The sequence below is a fragment of the Bos indicus genome, chromosome 13 (genome assembly GCF_029378745.1).
Source record: "Bos indicus isolate NIAB-ARS_2022 breed Sahiwal x Tharparkar chromosome 13, NIAB-ARS_B.indTharparkar_mat_pri_1.0, whole genome shotgun sequence".
Taxonomy (NCBI): domain Eukaryota; kingdom Metazoa; phylum Chordata; class Mammalia; order Artiodactyla; family Bovidae; genus Bos; species Bos indicus.
In genome coordinates this window covers 60889116-60917013 of record NC_091772.1, presented here as the reverse complement: position 1 = coordinate 60917013, position 27898 = coordinate 60889116, and the positions used below count along the sequence as shown (strand labels likewise).

The 27898-nt window shown below is 39.4% G+C and overlaps 1 protein-coding gene and 1 long non-coding RNA gene across 2 annotated transcripts in view; both read right to left on the bottom strand.

Annotated features, from left to right (window-relative positions):
• Positions 1–1650: 1650 nt before the first annotated feature.
• DEFB115 (defensin beta 115) lies at positions 1651–12187 on the bottom strand. Its single transcript, XM_070801454.1, has 3 exons — positions 12054–12187; positions 9376–9542; positions 1651–1902 (listed from the first exon to the last, which is right to left on the bottom strand). The coding sequence occupies exons 1-3, from the start codon at positions 12145–12147 to the stop codon at positions 1726–1728; spliced, it is 438 nt and encodes a 145-aa protein (XP_070657555.1). The 5' UTR covers positions 12148–12187; the 3' UTR covers positions 1651–1725.
• A 14245-nt stretch (positions 12188–26432) lies between these two features.
• LOC139186550 (uncharacterized) overlaps positions 26433–27898 on the bottom strand; it is a 48221-nt gene continuing 46755 nt past the window's right edge. Inside the window, exon 3 of the long non-coding RNA XR_011570168.1 lies at positions 26433–26531. This is a non-coding gene — a long non-coding RNA (uncharacterized lncRNA). The remainder of the gene's footprint in view (positions 26532–27898) is intronic.

Genomic DNA, 27898 nt, shown 5'->3' with positions numbered 1-27898 from the left:
AGCATAGCCTCAGGAGCAAACTCCTGTGGAAGACCCACATGCACAGGTGGAGATAAAACCACAATTGAGTCCCAGGGGCAGTGTGGCTAAAGAAGAGGATCAAAAACATTACCACCAGCTGTACAAGTTGCGGGTTCAACCCACACGATCAACTACTACTTTGTGTCTATGGAATATATAAAAAAAGACAATGAGAGTTCCCACAAAAGAAAACACACTAGCTCTCACAGCTGTGGGTGTTGGAGGCAAGAACATGCAGTAGTAGGGCCAGATTGGAGTTGAGCTGTCCCCACAGCAGGTCCAGAGACCAGCCGAGTATTGGAGGGCATCCTCGGGAGGTGGAGGTAGACTGTGACTCACAGTGAGGGAAAGGATGCTGACAGCTGAGATGCCAAAAAAAATTTATTCTTCTTCTTATATTTTGGTTTATTCTGTAGTTGGCTGTGGATTTTTTTTCTTCTTTACTTTCCCCCCTCTCTGTTGCTGTGGTTGTTGATTTTATGATGACTATTAACTCTATGCTGTTGAGAACTTTTTTAAAAAATTACACTCTTTATTCCTTTTATATATATATATTTGTGTGTGTGTGTGTGTGTGTGGTTCCAAGAGTTTTTTCTTCTCTTTATTTAAAAGCATTTTTTGCTTTGTTTTTCTTATTGTTCTATTCTTGCAATAGTAACTCTTTAATACATATAAATCTTTGTTTATAATTCTATTTAACTTTGCTTTTCTGTTTTTTTCTTTCTTTTCTTATTTTTCTTTCTTCTTTTCACCATGTTTGTTAGTTTGTTTGGGTTTTTTGCTTTGTTCCCCAGTTGGCACTCTGCCTTGGTTTTGTTTTCTGGTTTGTGTTTTAGTTAGTTTTGTTTTTACTTGGTCAATATCATTTTCAGTTCCTTTTGCTCACTGGGTAACTCTCTTGTACTTTCTTCTCTTTGGATTGTTTTATGTAAATGATACATATAACATATATATTTTAGAAAACTTATGAAATTTTGCCTAACTAAAAAATTTATGACATTTTTATTCTACTTGTTTGACTTAGGATGAATAGAATGTTAGATATCTAATTCTAAAAAAAAAAACAGATCTACAACAAGCAACAAAGATTTACTGTACAGCACAGGGAGCTATAGTCAATATCTTGTAATAACCTATAATGGAAAATAATTTCAAAAAATAATATATGTGTATATGTATAACTGAATCACCTTGCTATGTACCTGAAACATTGTAAGTCAACTATACTTCAATAAAAGTATATATATTATATATAAATAAAATAAAGAATAAATATATATATTAAGAAAAAAATACACACAGGCTGAAAGTTAAAGGCTAGAAAAGATATTTTATGCAAATTATAACCAAAGACAGTAGAGATGGCTCTATTTATATTAAAAAATATTAGACTTATAGTAAAAATTAGTCAAAGAGACATAAGTGTTCACTACATAATGATAAGGGATAAATTAGTCAAAAAGATATAACGACTATAAATATATAATCACCCAACATTGTATTACACAAATATTATCCCAACTGAAGGAATACAGCAGTACAATAATAGTAGAGATCTTAAATACCTCACTTTTTTCTGGCCATTAAATGTAATTTTATTTTTCTGTAATTCAACACATTTATTTTGTCCTTCAGTTCTTCCAGGGGTAAACTCTTAAACCCAGACAATTTAGGTTCCTCTTGCCTCCCAGGGCTGTGCCTAAATTACAACTTGGGTCCATCTGCCCAACCTAGTTCTCTGGAAACAGGTTTTGCTTCTGTGTCCACGGCCTCTATAGCTCTGATGACTCTGCAAGGCACAACAGTCCCAGACATACTTGCGTACTCCTGGTTGGGGTTTTCTGACACTTCTGCAGTGGGTGCATCTTTGTCATGATGGCTCTGCCAGGAGGAAAGTCTTTATAAATACCTCACTTTTAATAGATAGATCATCCAGACAGAAAATCAATAAGAAAACCAAATTTTATTAACATGATAGACCAGATGGACCAAACAGAACATTCCTTTCAACAACAACAACATAAATATTCTTTTTTAAAGGATTAATTAATTAATTAATTTAATTTTTGGCTGCACTGAGTTGTCATTGCCATGTGCGGGCCTTCTCTAGCTGTAGCAAGTGGGCGCTACACTTCATTGCAGTGTGCAGGCTTCTCGTTATGGTGGCTTCTCTTACTGCAGAGCACAGGCTTTAGGCCTGTGGGCTTCAGTAGTTACAGCACTTTGGGCTTCAGTAGTTACAGCACTTTGGCTCAGAAGTTGCAGCTTGTGGTTTCTGAGTGCTGTCTCAGTAGTTGTGGCTTAGTTGCTCTGTGATATGTGGGGTCTTCCCAGACCAGGGATCAAACCTGTGTCCCCTACACTGGCAGGCAGACTCTTAACAACTGGACTCACCAGGGAAGCCCCAATAAATATTCTTTTAAAGTGCATGTGGCATGTTGTTGTACAGCAGAAACCCTTACAACATTGTAAAGCAATTATCCTCCAATTAGAAATTTTAAAATAAGGTTCATGTGGAACTTTCCCATGACAGATCAGTCATATGTTGGACCCCAAGACAAGGTTCAACAAATTCAAGAAGACAGAAATTATATCAAGTAGCTTTCTTGACAACAATGGAATAAAACTAGAAATAAGTAACAGGAGGAAAACTGGAAAATCCACAAGTGAATAGAAACTAAATACACATTCCTGAACAATCAATGGATCACAAAAGAAACCAAAAAGGAAATTAAAAAGTACCTAAGATAACCAAAAATGGAAACAAAACTTACCCAAACTCTTGGAATGCAGCAAAAACAGTACTAAGAGGAAAATTTATAGCACCAACTACTTACAGTAAGAAAAAAATATCTAAAATCAATTATATTCTTTATGGCTCATGGAATTGGGGGGAAAAAAAAACAAACTAAGCCTAAAGCTAGCAGAAAGAAGGAAATAATAAAGATTATAGCAGAAATAAAAAGAGACTAGCAAGACAATAGAAAGTATTAACAAAATAAAGAGTTGGCTTTTTAAAAAACATAAACAAATACCAAAGCTTTAGCTAAATTTAACCAAGAGGAAAAAAAAGAGAAAGAGAAGACATATTACACCATACACAAAAAAATCAACTCAAAATTGATCAGTGACTTAAATGTAAGATCTGAAACTGTAAATCTCTTAGAAGAAATAGTGGAAAGCTATATGAAATATTCTTGCAATAATTTTTTTGGATTTGACTTTAAAAGCACAGGCAACTAATGCAAAAATAAACAAGTGTGACTACATCAAACTAAAGAGTTTCTGCATAGCAAAGGCAACAATCAACCAAGTGAAAAGGCCATCTCCAGAATGGGAGAAGTATTTGAAAATCATATATTCTTACCGGTAGCTGATATCCAAAATATGCAAAAAGCTCAAAAAATCTATCAAAAAACAAACAAGACAATCAAAAAGTAGGCAGAAGACCTAAATAGACATTTCTCCAAAGAAGGCATATAGATGACCAATAGGCACACGAGAAGATGCTCAACATCACTAATGATCAGAGAAAGGTAAATCAAAACTACAGGGAAATGTCACCTCATACAAGTAAGAACTGCTGCTGCTAAGTCATTTCAGTCGTGTCTGACCCTGTGCGACCCCATAGATGGCAGCCCACCAGGCTCCCCCGTCCCTGGGATTCTCCAGGCAAGAACACTGGAGTGGGTTGCCATTTCCTTCTCCAATGCATGAAAGAGAAAAGTGAAAGGGAAGTCGCTCAGTTGTGTCCGACTCTTGGCGACCCCATGGACTGCAGCCCACCAGCCTCTTCCATCCATGGGATTTTCCAGGCAAGAGTACTGGAATGGGGTGCCATCACCTTCTCCACCAGTAAGAACAGCCATCATCAAAAAATATAAAAATAATAAGTGCTGGAGAGGGTATGGAGACAAGGGACTGGTTCTGCACTGTTGGTGGAAATGTAAACTGCTGCAACCACTATGGAGAATGGCATGGAGGGTCCTCAAAAAATTAAAAATAGAGTTACTGTATGATCCAGCTAGTCCACTCCTGACCTATATCCAGAAAAGATAAAAATTCTAATTCAAAAACATATATGCACCTCAATGTTCATAGCAACAGTATTTACAATAGTGAAGAGTTGGAAGCAACCCAAGTGACCATCAATAGAGGAATGGATAAAGAAGATGTGATATATATATATACACACACATACACACATATATATAATGGAATATATATCATAGAATATTATTCAGTCATAAAAAGAATGAAATATTGGCATTTGCAGCAACATGGGTGGTCCTAGAGATTATCATACTAAGTGAAGTAAATCAGATAGAGAAAGACAGATACATGACATCATTTATATGTGGAATCTAAAACATGGTATAAATGAAATTACTTACAAGATAAAACAGACTCACAGACATAAAAAATAAACTTATGGTTACCAAGAAGAGAGTGTCAAGGAGGGATAAATTAGAAGTTTGGGATTAGCAGATGCACTCTACTATGTATAAAATAGACAACCAACAAGGCCCTACTGTATAGCACAGGGAACTCTAGTCAATATCCTGTAATAAACTATAATGCAAGAGATTATGAAAAAGAATGTATACAATGTATAACTGAATCACTTTGCTATATACCAGAAACTAACACAACACTGTAAATCAACTATACTTCAATAAAAAAATGAGGTGGTGGATGTGTTAATTAACTTGATTATACAAATATATATCAAATCATCATGATGTTATCTTAAATATATATAATTTTTACTCATAAAAAAGTAAATAAATAACAAAATTCCTCTTGAGGGAAAAAACAAATGAATATATATGGCTTAGAGAGGGTAGAAGAACTGTTTAGGTGTTGCTTAGAGAAGCATAAGTCTGGTTTGCAAAAAGAACCTTCTCAGCACAAGGGGACACCTATGAAAAGGGCAAGAAACAGATTAATTTCCAAGAACACAAGTTGCTCGTGAGGTCCATGGGAGGAATTGAAAGGGAAACTACAAAAGTGAGCAGCAGATTATCATAAAGGGTGTTTAGAATTGATTCTTGCAATCACTGTACAGCTTTTGACAGTTTGGGAGGAAAAACAAAAATGTCAGATTTGGGTTTTAGAAACAATTTCCTGGGGCTTCCCTGGTGGTCCAGTGGCTAGGACTCCATGCTCAGGTTTGATCCCTGGTTAGAGAACCTCTAGAGCCCATATGCTGCAACTAAGACCTGGCGCAGCCAAATTAATTTTTTTTTTTTTTAAAGAAATGATTCCCTGGCAACTGTATGGAAAGATTGGAGTGAGTCAAAGGCATAGTGGGAGACAAAGAGGTCAATAGGATGTAAATGTTATACCATGTGTTCATTAATCTAATAGGGCTGCCATAACAAAGGACTACAGACTATGTGGTTTAAGCAACAAAAAATTTATCTTCTCACAATTCTGGAAGCTAAAAGTCTGAGTTAAAGGTATCAGTGGGATTGCTTTCTTCTGAAGTTTCTCTCCTTGATTTGTAGATATCACCTCCCTTGGAAGGACTGATGCTGAAGCTGAAACTCCAACACTTTGGCTACCTGATGTGAAGAACTGACTCATTGGAAAAGACCCTGACTCTGGGAAAGATTGAAGGCAGGAGGAGAAAGGGACCACAGAGGACGAGATGGTTGGATGGCATCACTGACTTGAAGGACATGAGCTTGAGCAAGCTCTGGGAGATGGTGAAGGACAGGGAAGCCTGGCATGCTGCAGTCCATGGGGTCACAAAGAGTCAGACACGACTGAGTGGCTGAACTGTACTGAATTTCCTTTCTGTATCTTTTCATGGTTTTCCTTCTCTGGTGTGTCTGTTTCCTAATCTCCTCTTCTTATAAAAATGCCATTCATTTGGATTAGAACTTGGCCTGTGGTGGTTTAGTTGCTAAGTAGTGTCTGACTCTTGTGACCCCCAAGGCCATGTAGCCTGCATGTTCCTCTGTCCATGGGATTCTCCAGGCAAGAATACTGGAGTGGGTTGCCATTTCCTTCTCCAGGGGATCTTCCCTACCCAGGAATCAAACCCAGGTCTCCTGCACTGCAGGCAGATTCTTTACCAACTGAGCTATGAGGGAAGGCCCAGGACTCGGCCTAAGGATCTCATTTTAACTTAATTAGCTCTTTAAATTACCTGTTTATCTCATCTCCAAATGCGGTCCCATTCTGAGGTACTGGGGATTAGGACTTCAACATATGAATTATGAGGGGACAGGATTTGGCCCATGACAACGGTCAAGGAAAAATGACGACTGAATTAGAATAGCAGTGGCAGGGATAGAGAACAGGCACTATGGAGGCAGACTTGGAAGGTCTTTGTGGCTGACATGATGAGGAGGGGTGGGGAGCAGTGAGGAAGAAGGAGATATCTAAGATGTATTTTAGGATTACGGTTTGAGAACTTTTGTTGAGAGCACTTTTCTGTTTCTCAGTCTCTTTTCATGCTTTATGTCTTTGCTCTCTAAGATGCCTCTTTTGAAGTCAGGAGTAAAGAATGGATTTTCATCATAATTTAAAGAGTGAAGAAGGCTTTAAGAGTTGAAAGGCATATAAAGTTTGAAAGACAGTGAAAGTATTAATCACTCAGTCGTGTCCCACTCTTTGTGACCCTATGAACTGTCGCCCACCAGGCTCCATTGTTCATGGGATTCTCCAGGCAAGACTACTGGAGTGAGTTGCCATTCCCTTCCCCAGGAGATCTTTCCGACCCAGGCGTCAAACCCAGGTCTCTTGCATTGCAGGCAGATTCTTTACCATCTGAGCCACAGGAGACCTGGGTTCAATTCCTGGGTTGGGATGATATAATCAAATAAATCCATTTGGGGGATGAACAAAGTGAGTAGTAAGGCGACTTAACACACTTGCATTTCCCCACAACCTTTTCATTTCTTTGGGACTGTGGATATGGAGTCATGTTTAATGTAACTCTCTAAGACTCCTGGGTCTACTTGTGGGCATAATTTCTCTTGTCAAAAAATGAATAAAAACTCTTAGTTCAAGAACAGGTAGCTTGTATTATCTGCAACCATTGGTGTAACCTGGGTTAGAATTGAAGTGTTTATTGGAATCATTGTGCCTGAGTAATCTGAGATCCAGTCACTAAGCCACTCCCCAGATATCACAAGCACATCCTTTAAGGTTTGAGACATCAGTGTTATACTATTAGAGCGGGAGAAAATGAGAGAATTGAAGTGAAATTACTCTGAGAAATGAGTTGAAGGATTAGAAGCTGCCATTATTTGGTGATTGATGTACCGTGTCTTCAGACTGCATTCTCCAGATAATTACTGTCAACAGAGGCTAGGGATAATTTTCAGCTCTAGAACTGACTGACATTGGCCTCCAAACTAAGACTGCCTATACATAGGGACAACTTCCTCATTTACTGCAACTGGAAATTATTTCTATTTGTGTCTGGATATACCATTTTGGGGCTTCCCAGGTTGCTCAGTGGTAAAGAACCTGCCTGCCAAAGCAGGAGACTCAGGAGACTCTGCTTCAATCTCTGGGTTGGGAAGATCCCCTGAAGGAGGAAATGGCAACTCATTCCAGTATTTTTGCCTGGAGAATCCCATGAACAGAGGAGCCTAGTGGTCTACAGGCCATGGGGTTGCAAAGAGTCAGACACAACTGAGCAACTAAGCATGTAGGCTCACATACCATTTAGGGTTGGGTTTGTTGCACATTTTGACCACAAAGTGAGTGAAGTGAAAGTTTCTCAGTCATGTCCAACTCTTTGGGACTCCACGGACTATACAGTCCATGGAATTCTCCAGGACAGAATACTGGAGTGCGTAGCCTTCCCCTTCTTGAGGGGATCTTCCCAACCCAGGGATTGAACCCAGGTTTCCTGCATTGCAGGCAGATCCTTTTCCAGCTGAGCCACAAGGGAAGCCCAAGAATACTGGCGTGGGTATCCTATCCCTTCTCCAGCGGATCTTCCTGACCCAGTAATCGAACTGGGGTGTCCTGCATTGCAGGTGGATTCTTTACCAAGTGAGCCATCAGGGAAGCCCCTTTAATCAGAGGAGGCTCACAAAGCTCTTCCTTTCATGACACCTTCCATATTAATGAAGTAGATTCTGAGTGGAAAGAGGAAAGGGAAGCTTTCCTTACTGCAGCAAAGATTTTTCCATCTTGAGGAAGCATAATGTCTGAGTTCAGGTATCATGGGTTCAAAGTCTTGCTACTAAACTACTTTTTTGTGCCACTTGGAGCAAGTCACTTAAACTGTCTGTGACTTAGTTTCCTCTTCTGGCCAAAGGACACAACACTACTTCTTACTTCATGGAGCTATTGTTAGGGCAAGTTGAGGTCATACAGTAAAATGTTTAGGACAAGCTCTTGCACACTGTTGTTCTCAGTAAATTTTGAGGAATTTTGGTTGGTGTTGTTTAATTAGTTTTCTTTTTCTTTTTTTGTTTGTTTGCTTGTTTTTTTTTTACTATTTTCCCCTTCCACTTGGTTGGGGCCTGAGTAGTTATCTCTTGTGCAGAGGGCATTCCAGTCTGTTGACAGCCAAGTGTGATTAGGGGGTTGGAGTAAGGGACAAATTCCAAGAGAGAGACAATGAGACAGAGCCTTAGGCTAAACTTCGAGCTTCCCTGGTGGCTCAGAGAGTAATGAATCTTCCTGCAGTGCAGGATACCTGGATTTGATCTCTGGGTCGGGAAGATGCCCTGGAGAAGGGAATGTCTACCCACTCCAATGTTCTTTCCTGGAGAATTCCATAGACAGAGGAGACTGGCCAGCTACAGTCAGTGGGGTCACAAAGAGTCAGACACGACTGAACAACTAACACTTTCACAAAGAGGCATAAGACTTCTGGATCACACTGGCCTATCTCAACAATCCAGGATGAGACATTAGATAAGGATGTGTGATCAAGGTGAAATTTGCCTTAACCTGGAACACTTCCACATTCAGAGACCTATAGCACTTGGTCAGAGGCTTAGGAATTCAAGATTCAGATTCTATAAAACTGGTTTACCATGAGAACTGATTTCCAGTAATATCCTGTGACAGCCTAGGGAATGTTAGGCTATAGAAACAAATGATAGCTAGAATGAGCATATATATTTTTAATGGATCATGTAAGGACCCAGTCTCCTTAGATACTAAGGATCTAAGGACCATGTAGGTGACCTGGATACCCATCTTACCTAGAATGAGCATATATATTTTTAATGGATCATGTAAGGACCCAATCTCCTTAGATACTAAGGATCTAAGGACCATGTAGGTGACCTGGATACCCATCTTACTGCCTCATTAAAATGCTGCCAAAATCCTCTTGTCACAAGTCATAAATTCATACTTAGTGGTACTTGCCATAACCCTATATGTTGTCTCTTCTTTTCTGACAAGTTTTGATGATTTATGCTTTATAGGGATGCAGCAAAGCTTTCTTAACCCACATTTTTCTTTCTTCTTCTCACTTTTTTTGCAATGTTTCCTGCAATTGCCAGTTCCATAACCACACTTTCTGGTCCATCCATCTATCAAAATAAACAAAGAGATGAATAAGCACATACATGAAAAAGTAAAGACTATTATACTAATTGGTATACGATTACACATTGGTAATTGTAGCAGTAATGGTTACAATGAAATATTGAAATGTAATGGCATCCTTGGGACTATCAAGCTTTTATTGGACTTTATTTTTATGCTTAGGATATTTCTATCTCTGTCATTTTTCAGTATCATCAACACTAGTTCCTCATTTTCCCCAAATCTAGATATTTGTCAAGGAATGAAACTGTGCCTTCAATTAACTGTTTTTTTCTTCTTCTTCTTCTTCTTCTTCTCTCCATTCATTATTCACTCAACAGCGATTTTGTTGAGCGCCTATCATGTGCCAGACACTTTTAGGTTCATGTCTTAGATGATGTCTAGAGCAGTACATTGAGCACTGAACGACCAGTTTATGTGGATGATCAGAAAACAGTTCTTCTAAGCTTTACATAGGTCAATGGAACACAGAGTATAGACTCAGCTTCCTCAGCACATTAAGTTCAGTTGAGAGATCATAGTATCTTGTTTCAAATTATGATTACCTCTACTTTTTTTTCTCCCAAACTCCTCTATTAGGAGATAACTCTGAATTATTTCTTTCTCACTAGAACATTTGGACTGGAAAAAAATTAGGATCGGGATGACTATACTCCCTCGTCTATTCTAATTGCCTTCACCAGAGTTTAAGCAGGCAGAAGCCAACTCAGGATTCAGTTCAGTTCGGTTCTGTTCAGTCGCTCAGTCGTGTCCGACTCTTTGCCACCCCATGGACTACAGCATGCCAGGCTTCCTTGTCAATCACCAACTCCTAGAGCTTACTCAAACTCATGTCCATCGAGTCAGTGATGCCATCCAACCATCTCATCTTCTCTCATTCCCTTCTCCTCCTGCCTTCAATCTTTCCCAGCATTAGGGTCTTTTCAAATGAGTCAGTTCTTTGCATCAGGTGGCCAAAGTATTGGAGTTACAGCTTTAGCATCAGCCCTTCCAATGAAGATTCAGGACTTTCCTTAAGGATTGACTGGTTGGATCTCCCTGCCATCCAAGGGACTCTTAAGAGTCTTCTCCAATACCACAGTTCAAAAGCTGCACTCAATATGCCAGCAAATTTGGAAAACTCAGCAGTGGCCACAGGACTGGAAAAGGTCAGTTTTCATTCCAATTCCAAAGAAAGACAATGCCAAAGAGTGTTCAAACTACTGCACAATTGCACTCATCTCACATGCTAGCAAAGTAATTGCTCAAAATTCTCCAAGCCAGGCTTCAACAGTATGTGAACCATGAACTTCCAGGTGTTCAAGCTGAATTTAGAAAAGGCAGAGGAACCAGAGATCAAATTGCCAATATCCGTTGGATCATTGAAAAAGCAAGAGAGTTCCAGAAAACATCTACTTCTACTTTATTAACTATGCCAAAGCCTTTGATAGTGTGGGTCACAACAAACTGTGGAAAATTCTTAAAGAGATGGGAATACCAGACCATCTGACCTGCCTCTTGAGAAATCTGTATGCAGGTCAAGAAGCAACATTAGGACTGGACATGGAACAACAGACAGGTTCCAAATCAGGAAAGGAGTAGGTCAAGGCTGTATATTGTCACCCTGCTTATTTAACTTATATGCAGAGTACATCATGTGAAATGCTGGGCTGGATGAAGCACAAGCTGGAATCAAGATTGCGGGGAGAAATATCAACTTAGGGCTAGCCCATGATTATCTGCTTTTGCTTCTACAATAACTGAGTGGTTGACAAACACTTTCAGTTTGAAAAGCTGATTCAAGAGAGGATGCAACTTCCAATAGCAATGACCAAAAGAGAAATCATGAGATTAAAATCATAAACTTTAGAATCCCTTGGAAGCCCAAGAATAAAACTTTTTTTGTTAGAAAGTCATTCACCACTTGACCATAAAGTCTGTTGTACTACTATTAGAGTGCTTTGGCCATATTCAATCCAGAATCCAGGATCTTCTGTCCTAGTCTAAGCTCCACACCTTGAGCTTATTTTACAAATCTGTAGACATTCAACATCGACCTACAAAATTTATACTATACACACTAAGACAAGAGTAAGACGCCTCCTCTGATTGATTCAAATGAGCATTCAAAGCCAAACAACAGTGGAGAGACAAAGGAAAAGGACTGATTACTGCAAGAGGTGGTATAAAAGTGATAGATACCTAAGATACGAACCTGTTGACATTTGGGATAAGGATATTAAGGACATTAGGGATTTGGGGGTTGGTTTTGCACATGGAAGGGACTTCATTCAAGAAACATTGGCCTCTATTGATATTTGCCAGGTTCCCTAATGAGAAGAACCATCATAGTCGAGGTGACAGATTGTCCTTATCATAGGGCATATTCATTATATGGCTTTTCACTGGATCTAAGCCATCCCTGTCCTCACTCCCACACAGATTTAGTTTTCCAATGGTTCTATGAGTTGGACCCATTCTTACTCCCTTTTCCCTCCTCTTCATGGTCTTGTTACCTGGGGAAGCCTGATCCAGGACCACAAGGACAGCTACAGCCAGGAACAAGATTTTAATATGTCCTGAGAGGGATGAGGAATGATCCAGCAGCATACTGAATGTGCTAAGGAAAGTCAATTTTCACTCTGTGTTTTATTGACTTGGGTACAGCTAAGTCATGGACAATAAATCAGACAAGGACAGCATGTTCCACTACCCGGACATCAGCCTATAAGTCAACAGTGCCAGTTGATCATCCAGTGTTCAGAGTCCTTCTCTAGACACCATCTGGGAAGGTGGAAGGCATTAGCAGAGGACATATAAGTCCTACAAAAGACTGAGGCATTGTGGAGACAATGGACCTGCTTTCCAAGAAGCCTTTCCCACTCCTTTACTTGAATAGTTGAGCCTCCTCCCTTACATTTTCACAGCCTCTCTGCTTCCTTTTTTTTTTTTTTTTCCTGAAGAAGTGGAATCAGTTGGCACTAAGTATTTTTCTAATTCATCTTTATTGGATAGCACTGGCAAGTTTTAACAGACAGTGAGAACCCTAAAAGTAGGGACTGGTTGTGATTTCTGTTTGTCCAGACTGTACAGTGATCATTTGTTGAAAACAATGAATGGATAAATTCATTATAGTATTCACTTGTAGCCTGAAAGATCTTAGGACTTCCCTGGCAGCTCAGCAGTAAAGAATTCACCTGCAATACAGGAGACCCAGGTTCGATCCCTGTATCAGGAAGATCCCCTGGAAAAGGGAATGGCAACCCACTCCAGTATTCTTGGCTGAAGAATCCCATGGACAGGGGAGCCTGGCAGGCTACAATCCATATGTTGAGTTGCAAAGAGTCAGACACAGCTGAAGCAACTGAGCATACATGCACACTGATAGATCTTAAAATTGGCATTTCTCAGCTAAGAAAATGTACATCCACTAAGTGGAAGAGAATTGCCTAGGGTACACTATGGGCAAGAAAGAAAAAACTGAGGGCTCTTATAACCCACTCATGGTCCAGGACTTCGTAATTCGGCATTTTCCTCCTTATTTCCTACTCCAAATCCTTGACGTTAACTGCTTCTGGGCCTTTCTTGGACTCTGGCCCTGAGTAGAGACCAACAAAGAAGGTATTTCCAAGGAGTCTCTGTCAGGAAGTCTGCCTGTGAGTCCACTGGATTTTCTTTTTTGAGTCCTTGGTGTGCCTTATGGTTATTTTACAACTTTTGATGGATCCAGTGTTCTTCTAGTATAGTCTCTGTGCAGTTGGCAGGTATTAGGAACAGCCTGATGGGGCTCAGGAAGTCTGTTTCCCCTTTATATCCAGATGGCATGTTCTCCAGGAAAGCAGTGAGCATGAAGCCATCCATTGAACTCTCGCTGTCTATGACTGTGAAAAGAACTTTAATCCATGACCTGTTAGAATCCTCACAGAATCCCTAAAAGTAGATGGAGTTTGTTCAGGTAGCTTCTGTGGTGGCTCAGATGGTAAGGAATCTGCCTGCAATATGGGAGACCTGGGTTCAATCCCTGGATGGAGAAGATACCCTGGAGAAGGGAATGGCTATCCACTCCAGTATTCTTGCCTGGAGTATTCCATGGACAAAGGAGCCTGGTGGGCTACAGCCTATGGGGTTGCAAAGGTCAGACATGACTGAGCAACTAACAATTTCACTCTTCACTTTTTCAGTGCTTAGATTGAGCTATGGATTTAGATCCAGTTTACCTGTCCGCAGAGCATATGTTCTTCCTATATCCCAGGGGATCAATGCCCAAGTAACAAAGGAAGAAGATATCTGTTCAACCTGAAAAGCAGTAATGGGTTGAAGAGAGTTATAGTTGTTATCTTCTGAAAAGGCATGTTCTGTGCAAGCCTAGAGGGCAGAACTCAAAGTCTTGGGTGGAAATTGCGGGGGAGCAGCAGCAGGTTTAAACTAACTGGAAAGATCTCTGATGATTGAAACCATCTAGAAATAGTTGGACAGTCTGGGAGAAGTGGTGGTTCCTAGTGTCCAAATGCTGCAATCTGAGTCAGCATGATCTCTTCTCTCAGATTATCTAGGGAAGACTGGTATACTGATCAGCTGAATATGGATCTGTTTACTAGGCACAGTGTCTAAGAGGAGAAGAGAGCAATGTTCTGCCACTCTGTTTGGGGAGAGAGACAACAAACATATAATACAAGATGGTGACAAGTACGATAAAGAAAAACAAACCAGAGTTAGAGATAGAGAATAACATGATATACACTGTGTGTGTGTCTGCTTTGAACAGGTTATCCAGGGGAGGGCTCTCAGAGGAAGAGACATAGAGAAGAAAACTGCCTGCACTGGGGAAGAGAGCCGCATGAATCAGAATCTTCCAGGCAGAGAGAACACCAAGAACAAAGACTCTAAGGAAGGGAGGTACTGGGTGTTTTAAGAAGAGCAAAAATTCAGTGTGCCTGGAGTACAAGAGTGAGTGAGGGAATAAACAAAAGCGAGAATGATAAAGGCAGGCAAAGCTATAGTATGTCAGATCATACAGGAATCTACTAAAGACCTTGTAATTTATTTGATATGTGATAGGGAATTGTGACTTACATTTTGAGAGGTCATTCAAATCTGAAAGTTTGTTTTTGTCTCTTTGCCTATAAAATATCACTGAACAGAGGAGCCTGGCAGGCTACAGTCCATGGGGTCCCAAAGAGCCGGACATGACTGAGCGACTTCACTTTTACTTTTCTCCAGGAAAATGATGAAAATGTCTTTTAATTTCTCCGAGTAATGTATTTGGGCTAAATAAGTGTTTTTTGAATGTGTCACTGCCCATGTACTGGCAGTATGTGTTTTACATAATTTTAATTTTAATACTCATTTTAGAAAAAAATCACTAGAACTTGACCTGGTAATTTTACAGATAACATCACTTAGTATGTGATCAAATATAGATTTAAGAAAAAGGTCTGTTGGTTTCTACAGAAATATGAAGTAAATAATTCTACATTCTGTAGACAATAAGGCAAAAAAAATTGTAAGATAACATATAGAAAGCTAAAGTTTGGGCTACAAAATAGATAAAGAACATTCTTTGAAAGAGAAAACCAAAGCCTAAAGAGGTCAGTTGACTTTCTGAAGGCCACACAGCTGGTAAGCCATGGAGTCAGGAATGGGACTTTAGTCTATCTGACTCTAAATCCACAGCTCTTGACAACAGAGAATATTGTCTCACCAAATACATAAATCTTCAGGCTTTATGTTTTTATTTATTTACTTCATTAAATTTCTACTTTGGAATTGCTATAGATTGACAGGAAGTTGCAAAGACAGTAAAGAAATCCTGTATTTCTGCAAAGACACTTTTCTGGGCAGGATATTTTAAGGGTTCAGAGGTTATTTACCACATGCTTGTCATAGACTGGTTCCAAATAGGAAAAGGAGTATGTCAAGGCTGTATATTGTCACCCTGCCTATTTAACTTATATGCAGAGTACATCATGAGAAACACTGGGAGAAGCACAAGCTGGAATCAAGATTGCCGGGAGAAATATCATTAACCTCAGATATGCAGATGACACCACCCTCATGGCAGAAAGTGAGGAGGAACTCAAAAGCCTCTTGATGAAAGTGCAAGAAGAGAGTGAAAAAGTTGGCTTAAAGCTCAACATTCAGAAAATGAAGATCATGGCATCCGGTCCCATCACTTCATGGGAAATAGATGGGGAAACAGTGGAAACAGTGTCAGACTTTATTTTGGGGGGCTCTAAAATCACTGCAGATGGTGATTTCAGCCATGAAATTAAAAGACGCTTACTCTTTGGAAGGAAAGTTATGCCCAACCTAGACAGCATATTAAAAAGCAGAGAAATTACTTTGCCAACAAAGGTCTGTCTAGTCAAGGCTATGGTTTTTCCAATGGTCATGTATGGATGTGGGAGTTGGACTGGGAAGAAAGCTGAGTGCCAAAGAATTGATGCTTTTGAACTGTGGTGTTGGAGAAGACTCTTGCAAGTCCCTTGGTCTGCAAGGAGATCCAAACAGTCCATTCTAAAGGAGACCAGTCCTGGGTGTTCATTGGAAGGAGTGGTGTTGAAGCTGAAACTCCAATACTTTGGCCACCTCATGCAAAGAGTTGACTCATTGGAAAAGACCCTGATGCTGGGAGGGATTGGGGATAGGAGGAGAAGGGGACGACAAAGGATGAGATGGCTGGATGGCATCACCGACTCAATGGACATGAGTTTGAGTAAACTCTGGGAGTTGGTGATGGACAAGGAGGCCTGGCGTGCTGCGATTCATGGGGTCGCAAAGAGTCGGACACGACTGAGCGACTGAACTGAACTGTCATAGACCAATTCTGATGACTTTTACAATGGGTAGATTTGGGCAACAAGTCATCGAAACAGAGAGTAGACAGTGGTTACTCACAGAAACAGAGCAGAGCATGATTACCAGGGTCTGTGTGGAGAAGGAAATGAGGAAATGTCGGCCAGTGGCACAAAATTTTAGTTTTGCAAGATGAATAAGTACTGAAGATCTATTGTACAACAGTGTTTCTATAGTTAACAGCATTGTTAATATACTTCAAATTGGAGAAATCCAGTTTCTCCAAATGTAGCATTTTGAATAATTATCATACAATATCAAAACAAGGAAACTGACATGGCTACAATATACATGTATATTTCAACCTCATTTTATCATATGTGTTGATTAGTGCAAGCAATCAGTATACAAAACTATTCAATCAACACAGAAATATTCCTTGTACTGCCCCTTTATAGTAACATTCCACCCCCTATGCTATGCTATGCTAAGTCACTTCAGTCGTGTCAGACTCTGTGTGACCCCATACTTCCTTAGAATTCCTAACCTCTGCAATAAACAATTTGTTCTCCATCGTTCTAATTTTGTTGCTTTTGAGAATGTTCTGTAAGTGGAATCATACAGTATATGACTTTTGAGATCACTGTTTATAGCAATAGTTTGTGCCTTTTATTGCTGCACAGTATTCCATCTTATGGATATACTGCAGTTTATTTCACCATTAACATATTATAGAACATTTTGGTTGTTTCTAGATTTTGGTTATTATAAATTCTTAGCAGCAAGGTGTGAGGGAGTCAGTCTCCCTCATCCGCATGTGCTACTGTCATGGTTTTTAATTCTAGCTGATCCAGATATGTAGTACTACCTCATCCTGGTCTAAAATTGCATTTTCCTAACTGCTAGAGATGTCAAACATCCTTTTGTGTACTTATTTGCCCTCCACAAATCATCTTTGGTGAGATGTCTCTTCCTTTCTCCATTTTCTAAATGCTACAAACTCTGTATAGGAGGTTTTGTTGGATACTTGTTTGCAAATAATATCTTTCAGTCTGTAGTTTTTCTCCTAATCCTTTTCTTTTTTTTTATTCATTCCCTCATACAGTTAATTTTTTCTTTTTTGTGGTGATAACAAGATCTCTTTCTCACAAATTTGAAATATATAATGCTGTTCACTATAGAAACATTGTTGCATAATAGATCTTCAGCACTTACTCATCTTACATAACTGAAATTTTGTGCCACTGGCCAACATTTCCTCATTTTCTCCTTCACACAGACCCTGGTAACCACTCTCTACTCTCTGTTTCTATGACTTGTGGTTGCCCAAATCTACCCATCGTAAAAGTCATCAGAATTGGTCCATGACAAGCATGTGGTAAATAACCTCTGAACCCTTAAAACATCCTGCCTGAGAAAGTGGTCTTTGCTTACCTGAGACTTGAGCCTTGCCAGGTATCTTATGCTGACCATATGATACATGATGAATACCTGGTTTCTATGCTTTTAGGCTAAGGTGTATCAGAACTCTAAAAGCAGAGCTTGAAGATTATGAAGCTAAGTTCATTCATGTGAGTGCTCTATGCTTACATGATTGATTTCCAATAAAAACCTGGACACCGAGGTTCCAGTGAGCTTCCTTGGCTGGCAGCACTGTGCACTTGTTATCACACATTATGGCTGAGAGAATTAAGCTGCATCCATATGACTGTACTAGGAATCTCATATCTGGTTTTTTCTAGGCTCATTTATCTTTTTCTTTTGCTAATTTCAGTCTTTATTCTTTAAATGTAATAAATTGTGCACGTGAGCTTATCCAGGTCCTTCTGGTAAGTGATCAAACCTGACAGGTCATGGGGATCATCCAAAACAGCTAGACATATGTAACAATGGAATAGAATTGAGAGTCTAGAAATGAATCTTAATTCTTGTGTCAACTGACTTTTTTATGAGGGTTTCCAGACAATTCAATGAAGAAACAATCATCTTTTTAACAAATAGAATTGAGAAAATTGGAAGACCACATGCAAAAGACAAAATTTAGACTCCTATGTTAGATCACGCAAAATTAAATTAAAATGGATCAAAGAGATAAGTGTCAGAGTTAAAACTAAAATCTCTTAAGATGAAAACACAAGAGTAAACCTTCATGATCTTGAATCACGAGAAGTTTTTAGACACGACACCAAAAGCAAAAGCAACAAAAAAGAAAGTTCATCAAAATGTAAAACTTCTACTTTAAAAGATAAATATAAAGTGTCTAACACATCAAATCATATATCTAACAAGCATAACTCAAGAGATGGGGTATTTCAGACTGGAGCTGGAACCTATGCAAAAATGAAGCAAATGCGAATACTATCTTTCTAACATTTTATAAGAAGTTAGCAGCAATTTGGAGGTCAATTCTCATTTAGAGAATTGATGGACTATTAAGTTACAGGGGACCCTGAGCAGCAATGATAAAAAGAAAGCAAAAGCTAGCATGCTGCCTGATAGTGAAAGTCTATAATAAAGGAAAAGGAATATATAGGAATTTTAGAAAGACATAATGATCAGAGTAGTGGAAAAACCACCATCAGTCTGCACCATGTAGTGTATGAAGAGTAACTTGAATTTTTTACAATTTTGAGCATGTGTTTTTTCTAACACAAAATATTTCATTGTAAACTTATATAGTAAGATGCTATGAATACTGGTGTGCTATAAAAATTGACATGTAAAATTGCAATTTAATATGAATGCATAGAATTTGTTATTGACAATAATCCATTTAGTGAATATGCAAAGAATCACTCACTTAACAATCATTCAGATCAGATCAGTCGCTCAGTCATGTCCGACTCTTTGTGACCCCATGAATCGCAGAACGCCAGGCCTTCCTGTCCATCACCAACTCCCGGAGTTCACTCACACTCACGTCCATCGAGTCAGTGATGCCATCCAGCCATCTCATCCTCTGTCGTCCCCTTCTCCTCTTGCCCCCAATCCCTCCCAGCATCAGAGTCTTTTCCAATGAGTCAACTCTTCGTATGAGGTGGCCAAAGTACTGGAGTTTCACCTTTAGCATCATTCCTTCCAAAGAAATCCCAGGGCTGATCTCCTTCAGAATGGACTGGTTGGATCTCCTTGCAGTCCAAGGGACTCTCAAGAGTCTCCTCCAACACCACAGTTCAAAAACATCAATTCTTTGGTGCTCAGCCTTCTTCACAGTCCAACTCTCACATCCATACATGACCACTGGAAAAACCATAGCCTTGACTAGACAGACCTTTGTTGGCAAAGTAATGTCTCTGCTTTTTAATATGCTATCTAGGCTGGTCATAACTTTCCTTCCAAGGAGTAAGTGTCTTTTAATTTCATGGCTGCAGTCACCATCTGCAGTGATTTTGGAGCCCAGAAAAATAAAGTCTGACACTGTTTCCACTGTTTCCCCATCTATTTCCCATGAAGTGATGGCACCAGATGCCATGATCTTCATTTTCTGAATGTTGAGCTTTAAGCCAACTTTTTCACTCTCTTCTTGCACTTTCATCAAGAGGCTTTGAGTTCCTCTTCACTTTCTGCCATAAGGATGGTGTCATCTGCATATCTGAGGTTATTGATATTTCTCCCAGCAATCTTGATTCCAGCTTGTGTTTCTTCTAGCCCAGCGTTTCTCATGATGTACTCTGCATATAAGTTAAATAAACAGGGTGACAATATACAGCCTTGATGAACTCCTTTTCCTATTTGGAACCAGTATGTTGTTCTATGTCCAGTTCTAACTGTTGCTTCCTGACCTGCATACAAATTTCTCAAGAGGCAGATCAGGTGGTCTGGTATTCCCATCTCTTTCAGAATTTTCCACAGTTTCTTGTGATCCACACAGTCAAAGGCTTTGGCATAGTCAATAAAGCAGAAATAGATATTTTTCTGGAACTCTCTTGCTTTTTCTATGATCCAGTGGATGTTGGCAATTTGATCTCTGGTTCCTCTGCCTTTTCTAAAACCAGCTTGAACATCGGAAAGTTCATGGTTCACGTACTGCTGAAGCCTGGCTTGGAGAATTTTGAGCATTACTTTACTAGCATGTGAGATGAATGCAATTGTGCAGTAGTTTTAGCATTCTTTGGCATTGCCTTTCTTTGGGATTGGAATGAAAACTGACCTTTTCCAGTCCTGTGGTCACTGCTGAGTTTTCCAAATTTGCTAGCATATTGAGTGCAGCACTTTCACAGCATCATCTTTCAGGATTTGGAATAGCTCAACTGGAATTCCATCACCTCCACTAGCTTTGTTCATAGTGATGTTTTCTAAGGCCCACTTGACTTCACATTCCAGGATGTCTGGCTCTAGGTGAGTGATCACACCATCGTGATTATCTGGGTCGTGAAGATCTTTTTTGTACAGTTCTTCTGTGTATTCTTGCCATCTCTTCTTAATATCTTCTGCTTCTGTTAGGTCCATACCATTTCTGTCCTTTATCAAGCCCATCTTTGCATGAAATGTTCCTTTGGTATCTCTGATTTTCTTGAAGAGATCTTTAGTCTTTCCCATTCTGTTGTTTTCCTCTATTTCTTTGCATTGATCGCTGAAGAAGGCTTTCTTATCTCTTCTTGCTATTCTTTGGAACTCTGCATTCAGATGTTTATATCTTTCCTTCTGTCCTTTGCTTTTGGCTTCTCTTCTTTTCACAGCTATTTGTAAGGCCTCCCCAGACAGCCATTTTGCTTTTTTGCATTTCTTTTCCATGGGGATGGTCTTGATCCCTGTCTCCTGTACAATGTCACGAACCTCATTCCATAGTTCATCAGGCACTCTATCTATCAGATCTAGGCCCTTAAATCTATTTCTCACTTCCACTGTATAATCATAAGGGATTTGATTTAGGTCATACCTGAATGATCTAGTGGTTTTCCGTACTTTCTTCAATTTAAGTCTGAATTTGGCAATAAGGAGTTCATGGTCTGAGCCACAGTCAGCTCCTGGTCTTGTTTTTGCTGACTGTATAGAGCTTCTCCATCTTTGGCTGCAAAGAATATAATCAATCTGATTTCGGTGTTGACCATCTGGTGATGTCCATGTATAGAGTCTTCTCTTGTGTTGTTGGAAGAGGGTGTTTGTTATGACCAGTGCATTTTCTTGGCAAAACTCTATTAGTCTTTGCCCTGTTTCATTCATTATTCCAAGGCCAAATTTGCCTGTTACTCCAGGTGTTTCTTGACTTCCTACTTTTGTATTCCAGTCCCCTATAATGAAAAGGACATCTCTTTTGGGTGTTAGTTCTAAAAGGTCTTGTAGGTCTTCATAGAACCGTTCAACTTCAGCTTCTTCAACATTACTGGTTGGGGCATAGACTTGGATTACTGTGATATTGAATGGTTTGCCTTGGAAACCAACAGAGATCATTCTGTCGTTTTTGAGATTGCATCCAAGTACTGCATTTCAGACTCTTCTGTTGACCATGATGGCCACTCCATTTCTTCTGAGGGATTCCTGCTCGCAGTAGTAGATATAATGGTCATATGAGTTAAATTCACCCATTCCAGTCCCTTTCAGTTTGCTGATTCCTAGAATGTCGACATTCACTCTTGCCATCTCTTGTTTGACCACTTCTAATTTGCCTTGATTCATGGACCTGACATTCCAGGTTCCTATGCAATATTGCTCTTTATAGCATCGGACCTTGCTTCTATCACCAGTCACATCCACAGCTGGATATTCTTTTTGCTTTGGCTCCATCCCTTCATTCTTTCTGGAGTTATTTCTCCACTGATCTCCAGTAGCCTATTGGGCACCTACTGACCTGGGGAGTTTCTCTTTCAGTATCCTATCATTTTACCTCTTCATACTGTTCATGAGGTTCTCAAGGCAAGAATACTGAAGTGGTTTGCCATTCCCTTCTCCAGTGGACCACATTCTGTCAAATCTCTCCACCATGACCCGCCCATCTTGGGTTGCAAGAGGGTGCCTCATGAGATGACCGCAAATCAAGAAGACTGTCATTTTAAAGGGTTATCTTCTCTTATTCTACACAACAACAATGAATCATTTCTTGATCAGATTGTGAGGTGTGATGAAAAGTGGATTTTATACAATTAGTTCAGTGGTTGGACCTAGGAGAAGCTCCAAAGCACTTCCCAAAGCCAAACTTGCACCAAGAAAAGGTCATGGTCACTGTTTGGTGGTCTGCTGCCAGTCTGATCCACTACAGCTTTCTAAATTCCAGTGAAACCATTACATCTAAGAAGTATGCTCAGCAAATTGATGAGCTGAACAGAAAACTGCAACTACTGCAGCCAGCATTGGTCAACTGGAGGGCCCAATGTTTCTCTGCCATAATGCCCAACAGCATGTCACATGACCAATGCTTCAAAAGTTGAATGAACTAGTTTGAATGAGGTTTTGCTTCATCAACCATATTCATCTGACCTATTGCCAACCAACTACCACTTCTTCAAGCATCTCAACAACTTTTTGCAGGGAAAATGTTCCCACAACCAGCAGGATGCAGAAAATGCTTTCCAAGAGTTCGTTGAATCCAGAAGCATCGATTTTTATGCTACAGGAATAAACAAACTTATTTCTCATTGTCAAAATTGTGTTGATTATGATGGTTCCTATTTTGATGAATAAAGATGTGTTTGAGCCTAGTTATAATGATTTAAAATTCATTGTCTGAAACCACTGTTACATTTACAGTAACAGAAATATTAGAAATATTTCATTACTAATAGAGATATTTCATCATTTTCCTCTTTAAACTTTAATTCCAGTAGCTTATTTTTATTCTACCATACCCATAAAATTAGAACTTAATATAATAAATTTTTATTTTTGAAAGTCTATATTGATAATTCTATCATATTTCTCTGCAACAAAGCATAATTTTTATTGTGAAATCTGTGTAAATATAAAGTTATAAATATTTTAACACTTCAAGATTGAACCGTTGTTGTAATACTTGGAACAAAACTGATTAGAACCACATGAATGTATTATAAAATGTGAAAAACAATTATTGATGAAGAAAACTTTTTTATTTTACTTAGAGGCATCCTCTTAGTAAATAGATAGTGCTTTCTTTATATTAGTTTATATATACATAGATAAATATTACTTTTACTAATGAGATGAAGGTCAGTATCAACTGTCTTCCCACTTTTTATTTTTAAAAATGGAATTACCAAGAGACCTTATTCAATCAAAAGTAAATATGAAGGTTGAAAGATTAGGTGTCAGATATATAAGTGATACATACACACAAAGAGAGAGAAATGCAGTTCATTTCAGTTCAGTTCAGTTCAGTCGCTCAGTCACATCCAACTCTTTGCAACCCCATGAACTGCAGCACACCAGGCTTCCCTGTCCATCACTAACTCCTGGAGTCCACCCAAACCCATATCCAGAGAATCTGTGATGCCATCCAACCATCTTATCCTCTGTCTTCCCCTTTGCCTCCTGCCCTCAATCTTTCCCAGCATCAGTGTCTTTTCCAATGAGTCAGCTCTTTGCATCAGGTGGCCAAAGTATTGGAGTTTCAGCTTTAGCATCAGTCCTTCCAATGAACACCCAGGACTGACCTCCTTTAGGATGGACTGGTTGGATCTCCTTGCAGTCCAAGGGACTCTCAAGAGTCTTCTCCAACACCACAGTTCAAAAACATCAATTCTTCTGCATTCAGCTTTCTTTATAGTCCAATTCTCACCAAAAATCCCATCGTAAGCTATCACTAAAGTTTATCTACAAAGATCTATCAAACACCAGCTGATTTACTCTGCTGTCCCTGCTTTGGGAAACAAGAATTGAAAATCACTTGAATTTCCAAAGGATTTGTTGTCCAAAGTCTATGATTACTTACTTTCTGAACACCAGCACCAATCTTTCAATTATCCACATTTGATACCTGCAGGTTTTTCCACTCTGAATAATCCACGATTGTCAGAAAAAAAGGGGAGAGGGGTAAATTTTCATTCAAGAGTGAGAGAAATTTAGAAAGTGGAGATAGAAAAGAAGAACATGTTAAGAATGGTTTGAGTATCACAACACATTAAAAAACTGAGGGTCAAAAAACTATTTCCCTTAAATTATCAATATGAATATGTTTGAAAAAATGTTATATCCAATATCCAAGATTGATGATTACTACTTTGTATTGTCCAGCCTTCTCATATTTGTTGAGATGATTACAGGAACAGCAAGTGCTCAAGTTTTCACTGAGCATCCACCTTGCACAAGGCACTGGTCCACCAACTTGGGACACAGTCAGGAACCAGAGCATGGGATAAGGACTCTGTGTACATTAGAGTGCTGATGACAGGCTATATGTACATAACTAATGAAATAATGCAGAAGGACAGCAAAGAAATCTACAAAATATTTCAAAGAGTTCAGGCGACAGGAAGAAGATGATGCAAAGTAGAGTGAGGAGTGGATTATTTCTAAGGAGGTGACATTTAAGGGAAAGGCATAGAAGAAGAATACTCTAGGCTGAGGCAGAGTGGTGGCCTCAGGATGTCTTCATAGTGAACGACTGCCTCTGTGAAGTTGATATGTGACCTGTGTGATGGGGTGTTTGCCATACAAAAGAAATGGAGAAGAGCAACTCGGGCCAAGGTAGTACACTAGAAAGAAGGTGATCAACTTGCCCAGGCTTGCTAAAGACTTTCTTAGTCTTGGTACTCTAACTCTCATGTTCTGGGAAGACCCTCAGTCCCAGGCAAAGTAGGATATTTGTCAGCCTAACAGGAGGCCCAAGAGCTATTGCAATATGAGGTCTACTTAAGGGTCAGTGGCCTGAGGCCGAATACCTCTTCTATAGCTAGGATCCCTGGCAACTTGACCCAGACAAACTAAAAAGAATTAGAGAGTAAACCTTCTTGATTCTGAGACCTTTAGGCATCTGAGACTGTGGCTCTCAGTAACACCCCAACCATAGCTCAGCACATGACTAATCAATCAACTTGGAGTGAATAGCTGCTCCTTTGTGATATCAGAGAGTAAAGTTGCAGAACCACTTGTTGCTGTACAAACAGCACGTGCATGACAGAGGCAAATGAAGCATAGGCACCCTACAGGTGATCAGTATTCATGGACAAAATGGACATCTGGACACGCACGCAATGAGACAACCACAGTTGGAGGTTTTGAGTAGACATTTGAGTGGAAAGAACGTTGGAAAGATAAGTAGAACTTGTGACGTAGTTCTTAATAGGATGTGTTCTCAAGGCATGTCTGACTTGCGTCTCTGTCTAGTTAAATAAGTGTTTGTGGTGGGTGTGGTAGTTTCTAACTATAACTGGATTTGTTTCTGGTTGAAGCATTAAACAAAATTCGACCTCGTGATACAAACAGGGGTTTAAAGTCAACACTTACAAAAAATGTTGGTAGGGACAAGGAAGGGAAAACTTGTTTGGAAATTTTTATGTGACTGCATAGGTTCTTCATATATGATAGTGGGGTTTCAGGTGTTAATAAAATCAAATTTTCTGTCTCAACTATTGAGGCAACTCAAAACTGTGACGTTTGTTTTATTTATTTATTTATTGTGGAAAAATATTCAGACACACAAATATCACTTGAAACCCAATATTAGCACATATACATTAGTATATCAGAGGAAAACAGGAAAAGAATTTAAGCCCAATATGAAGAATCTTTGTATCTTCTATACACTTATCTTTATATAGTTCTAATTATAAGGTTACTCTCTTCATTCTTGCCTTGGCAGTTGCAATAAGTCCGTCTCTATGGCATCCGATCCCCGATAGAACTGTCCCCCGTAAAATAATATCAGTAGAATTGGCTCCCTGCATATTAGTCCCAGCACTTATATAGATCTGCTGTCTCAGGCTCATCAGAAAACGTTGTATCCTTAGTGCTCTCAGGAGTAGGTGTCAAAGTCTAGGAAGAATCTCTCTGGGAAGCAGTGGCCCCAGTTACTCTGCTTTCTTGAGTCATAGTTGCTTTAACTGTTACCTCATCAGTAAACCCAGAATCGGGGGAAAAAGGAAAATCATCATGAGTAATATATTCAACATTTAGATCTTTGAAGAAGGTACGATGGATTGGCCATTGAGTGTACGGATCATAACTTCTTAGGGGAATGCAGCATGATTGCTTGTTCACACAAAGTAATTTGTACCTTTCAAGAAGTAAACATCGTTTTCTACAGTATCCTATATCATTCTTCCAACATCTTTCAACAAACCAGCCAGCTGCAGGGAAAAAAAACAAGCAGTCAATTTTTAAATTCTAGCAAAAGATTACAAACAGCAATTCAAAAATTTGACAACCACTACTATTGCCATCTAAAATAATATGATAAAAATACTACAAGCCATTTGGAGAGACAAAGAAGAAAGCTAAAACTTTATAGTAAAAACTGTGACATGTGCCATTAAGGAAATTGCTATGGGTGGGAAGAGGGACAGAGTGAAGGAGGGGAAGGAGGCAGGAGAGAGTCTGGAGAAGGAAAGAAAAGGAGGGGAAAGAAAATAAGACAGAGGACACATATGTAAAGCTGATATTTAAGCCATGGAAGGCAAGAAAGATGAAAAGAGATGACAGGATTACACAGGAGCCAAAGAGTGTTTTAGAATGCATGCTAAGTCAATTCAGTCATGTTCTACTCTTTGTGACCCTGGGTTCCTCTGTCCATGGGATTTTCCAGGCAAGAATAACAGAGAAGGTTGCCATTTCCTTCTCCAAAAGGACCAGCATATACTCAGCCCCAGTATTAAAAAACAGCATAGTGTCTTTAAGGTATTGAGAATCTGAAATATAACGTGCAAGGAGCAGAGGAGACGAAATGAACTTAAAGTAGCAATCCCATCACCTAGTCCCTACAGGCCATTTTGAAGCATTTTCATTTATTTCAAACCATCATATGTTCTAATTTACTTTAAATTTTAGACTGTTAGCTAGGATAACACACAGAAATTAGTTAAGAGAAAAGGAAGAATAGAATTTGGGAAACATGTTCAGACAGATAAAACTTGATGGCAGCTGAAACTGAAGCTGTGAGAACTGTGGAATGAAGAGGACAGATTTCAGACACTGATTCTTTGAATAAAAAGGTAAATGGAAGATGGAGAAATCCAAGTACATTACTACATTTTTTAGTAGATATAGGGGAGATTCTTGATGCTTGCCATTCATAGCATAGTAAATTGAGGAAAGAATATGAGTTGGAGGGAGGAGCAAAAGGTGGTTACAAGTATTTGTTTTGGGACATTTAACACAATACGGGCTTTCTCTGGTGGCTCAGTGGTAAAGAATCTGCCTGCCAATGCAGGAGACATGAGTTTTATCCCTGGGTTGGGAAGATTCTCTGGAGAAGGAAATGACAACCTGCCAGGGTCCAGCCCTGGTGGAGTCAGGGGTTTCGAAGGGGAGATGGCATTGGCGATCAGGAAACAACAGCTTATTTAAATGTTAATTAAAGATATAAAGAGTGGTTAAATAAGGATAGCTCAGTGAGAAAATTTAGTGGAGAAAAGAGGCTGGATAATTCAGCCAGAAGGTGAGAGAAAGAACGACATGGGGAGACCAAGTTTCGGTGAACAAGGCCCGCATTTTATTT

What these genes read in the sequence shown, in the direction of transcription:
- DEFB115 (XM_070801454.1), bottom strand. Translation starts at nt 12,147, where the DNA reads ATGCTGCTGGATCATTCCTCATCCCTCTCAGGACATATTAAAATCTTG. An exon ending in CCTGGATCAGGCTTCCCCAG is followed by an intron (nt 9,543 to 12,053) that starts GTAACAAGACCA and finishes TTATTTTGATAG; the next exon opens with ATGGATGGACCAGAAAGTGT. An exon ending in AGACAACATATAGGGTTATG is followed by an intron (nt 1,903 to 9,375) that starts GCAAGTACCACT and finishes TCCTCCTGGCAG; the next exon opens with AGCCATCATGACAAAGATGC.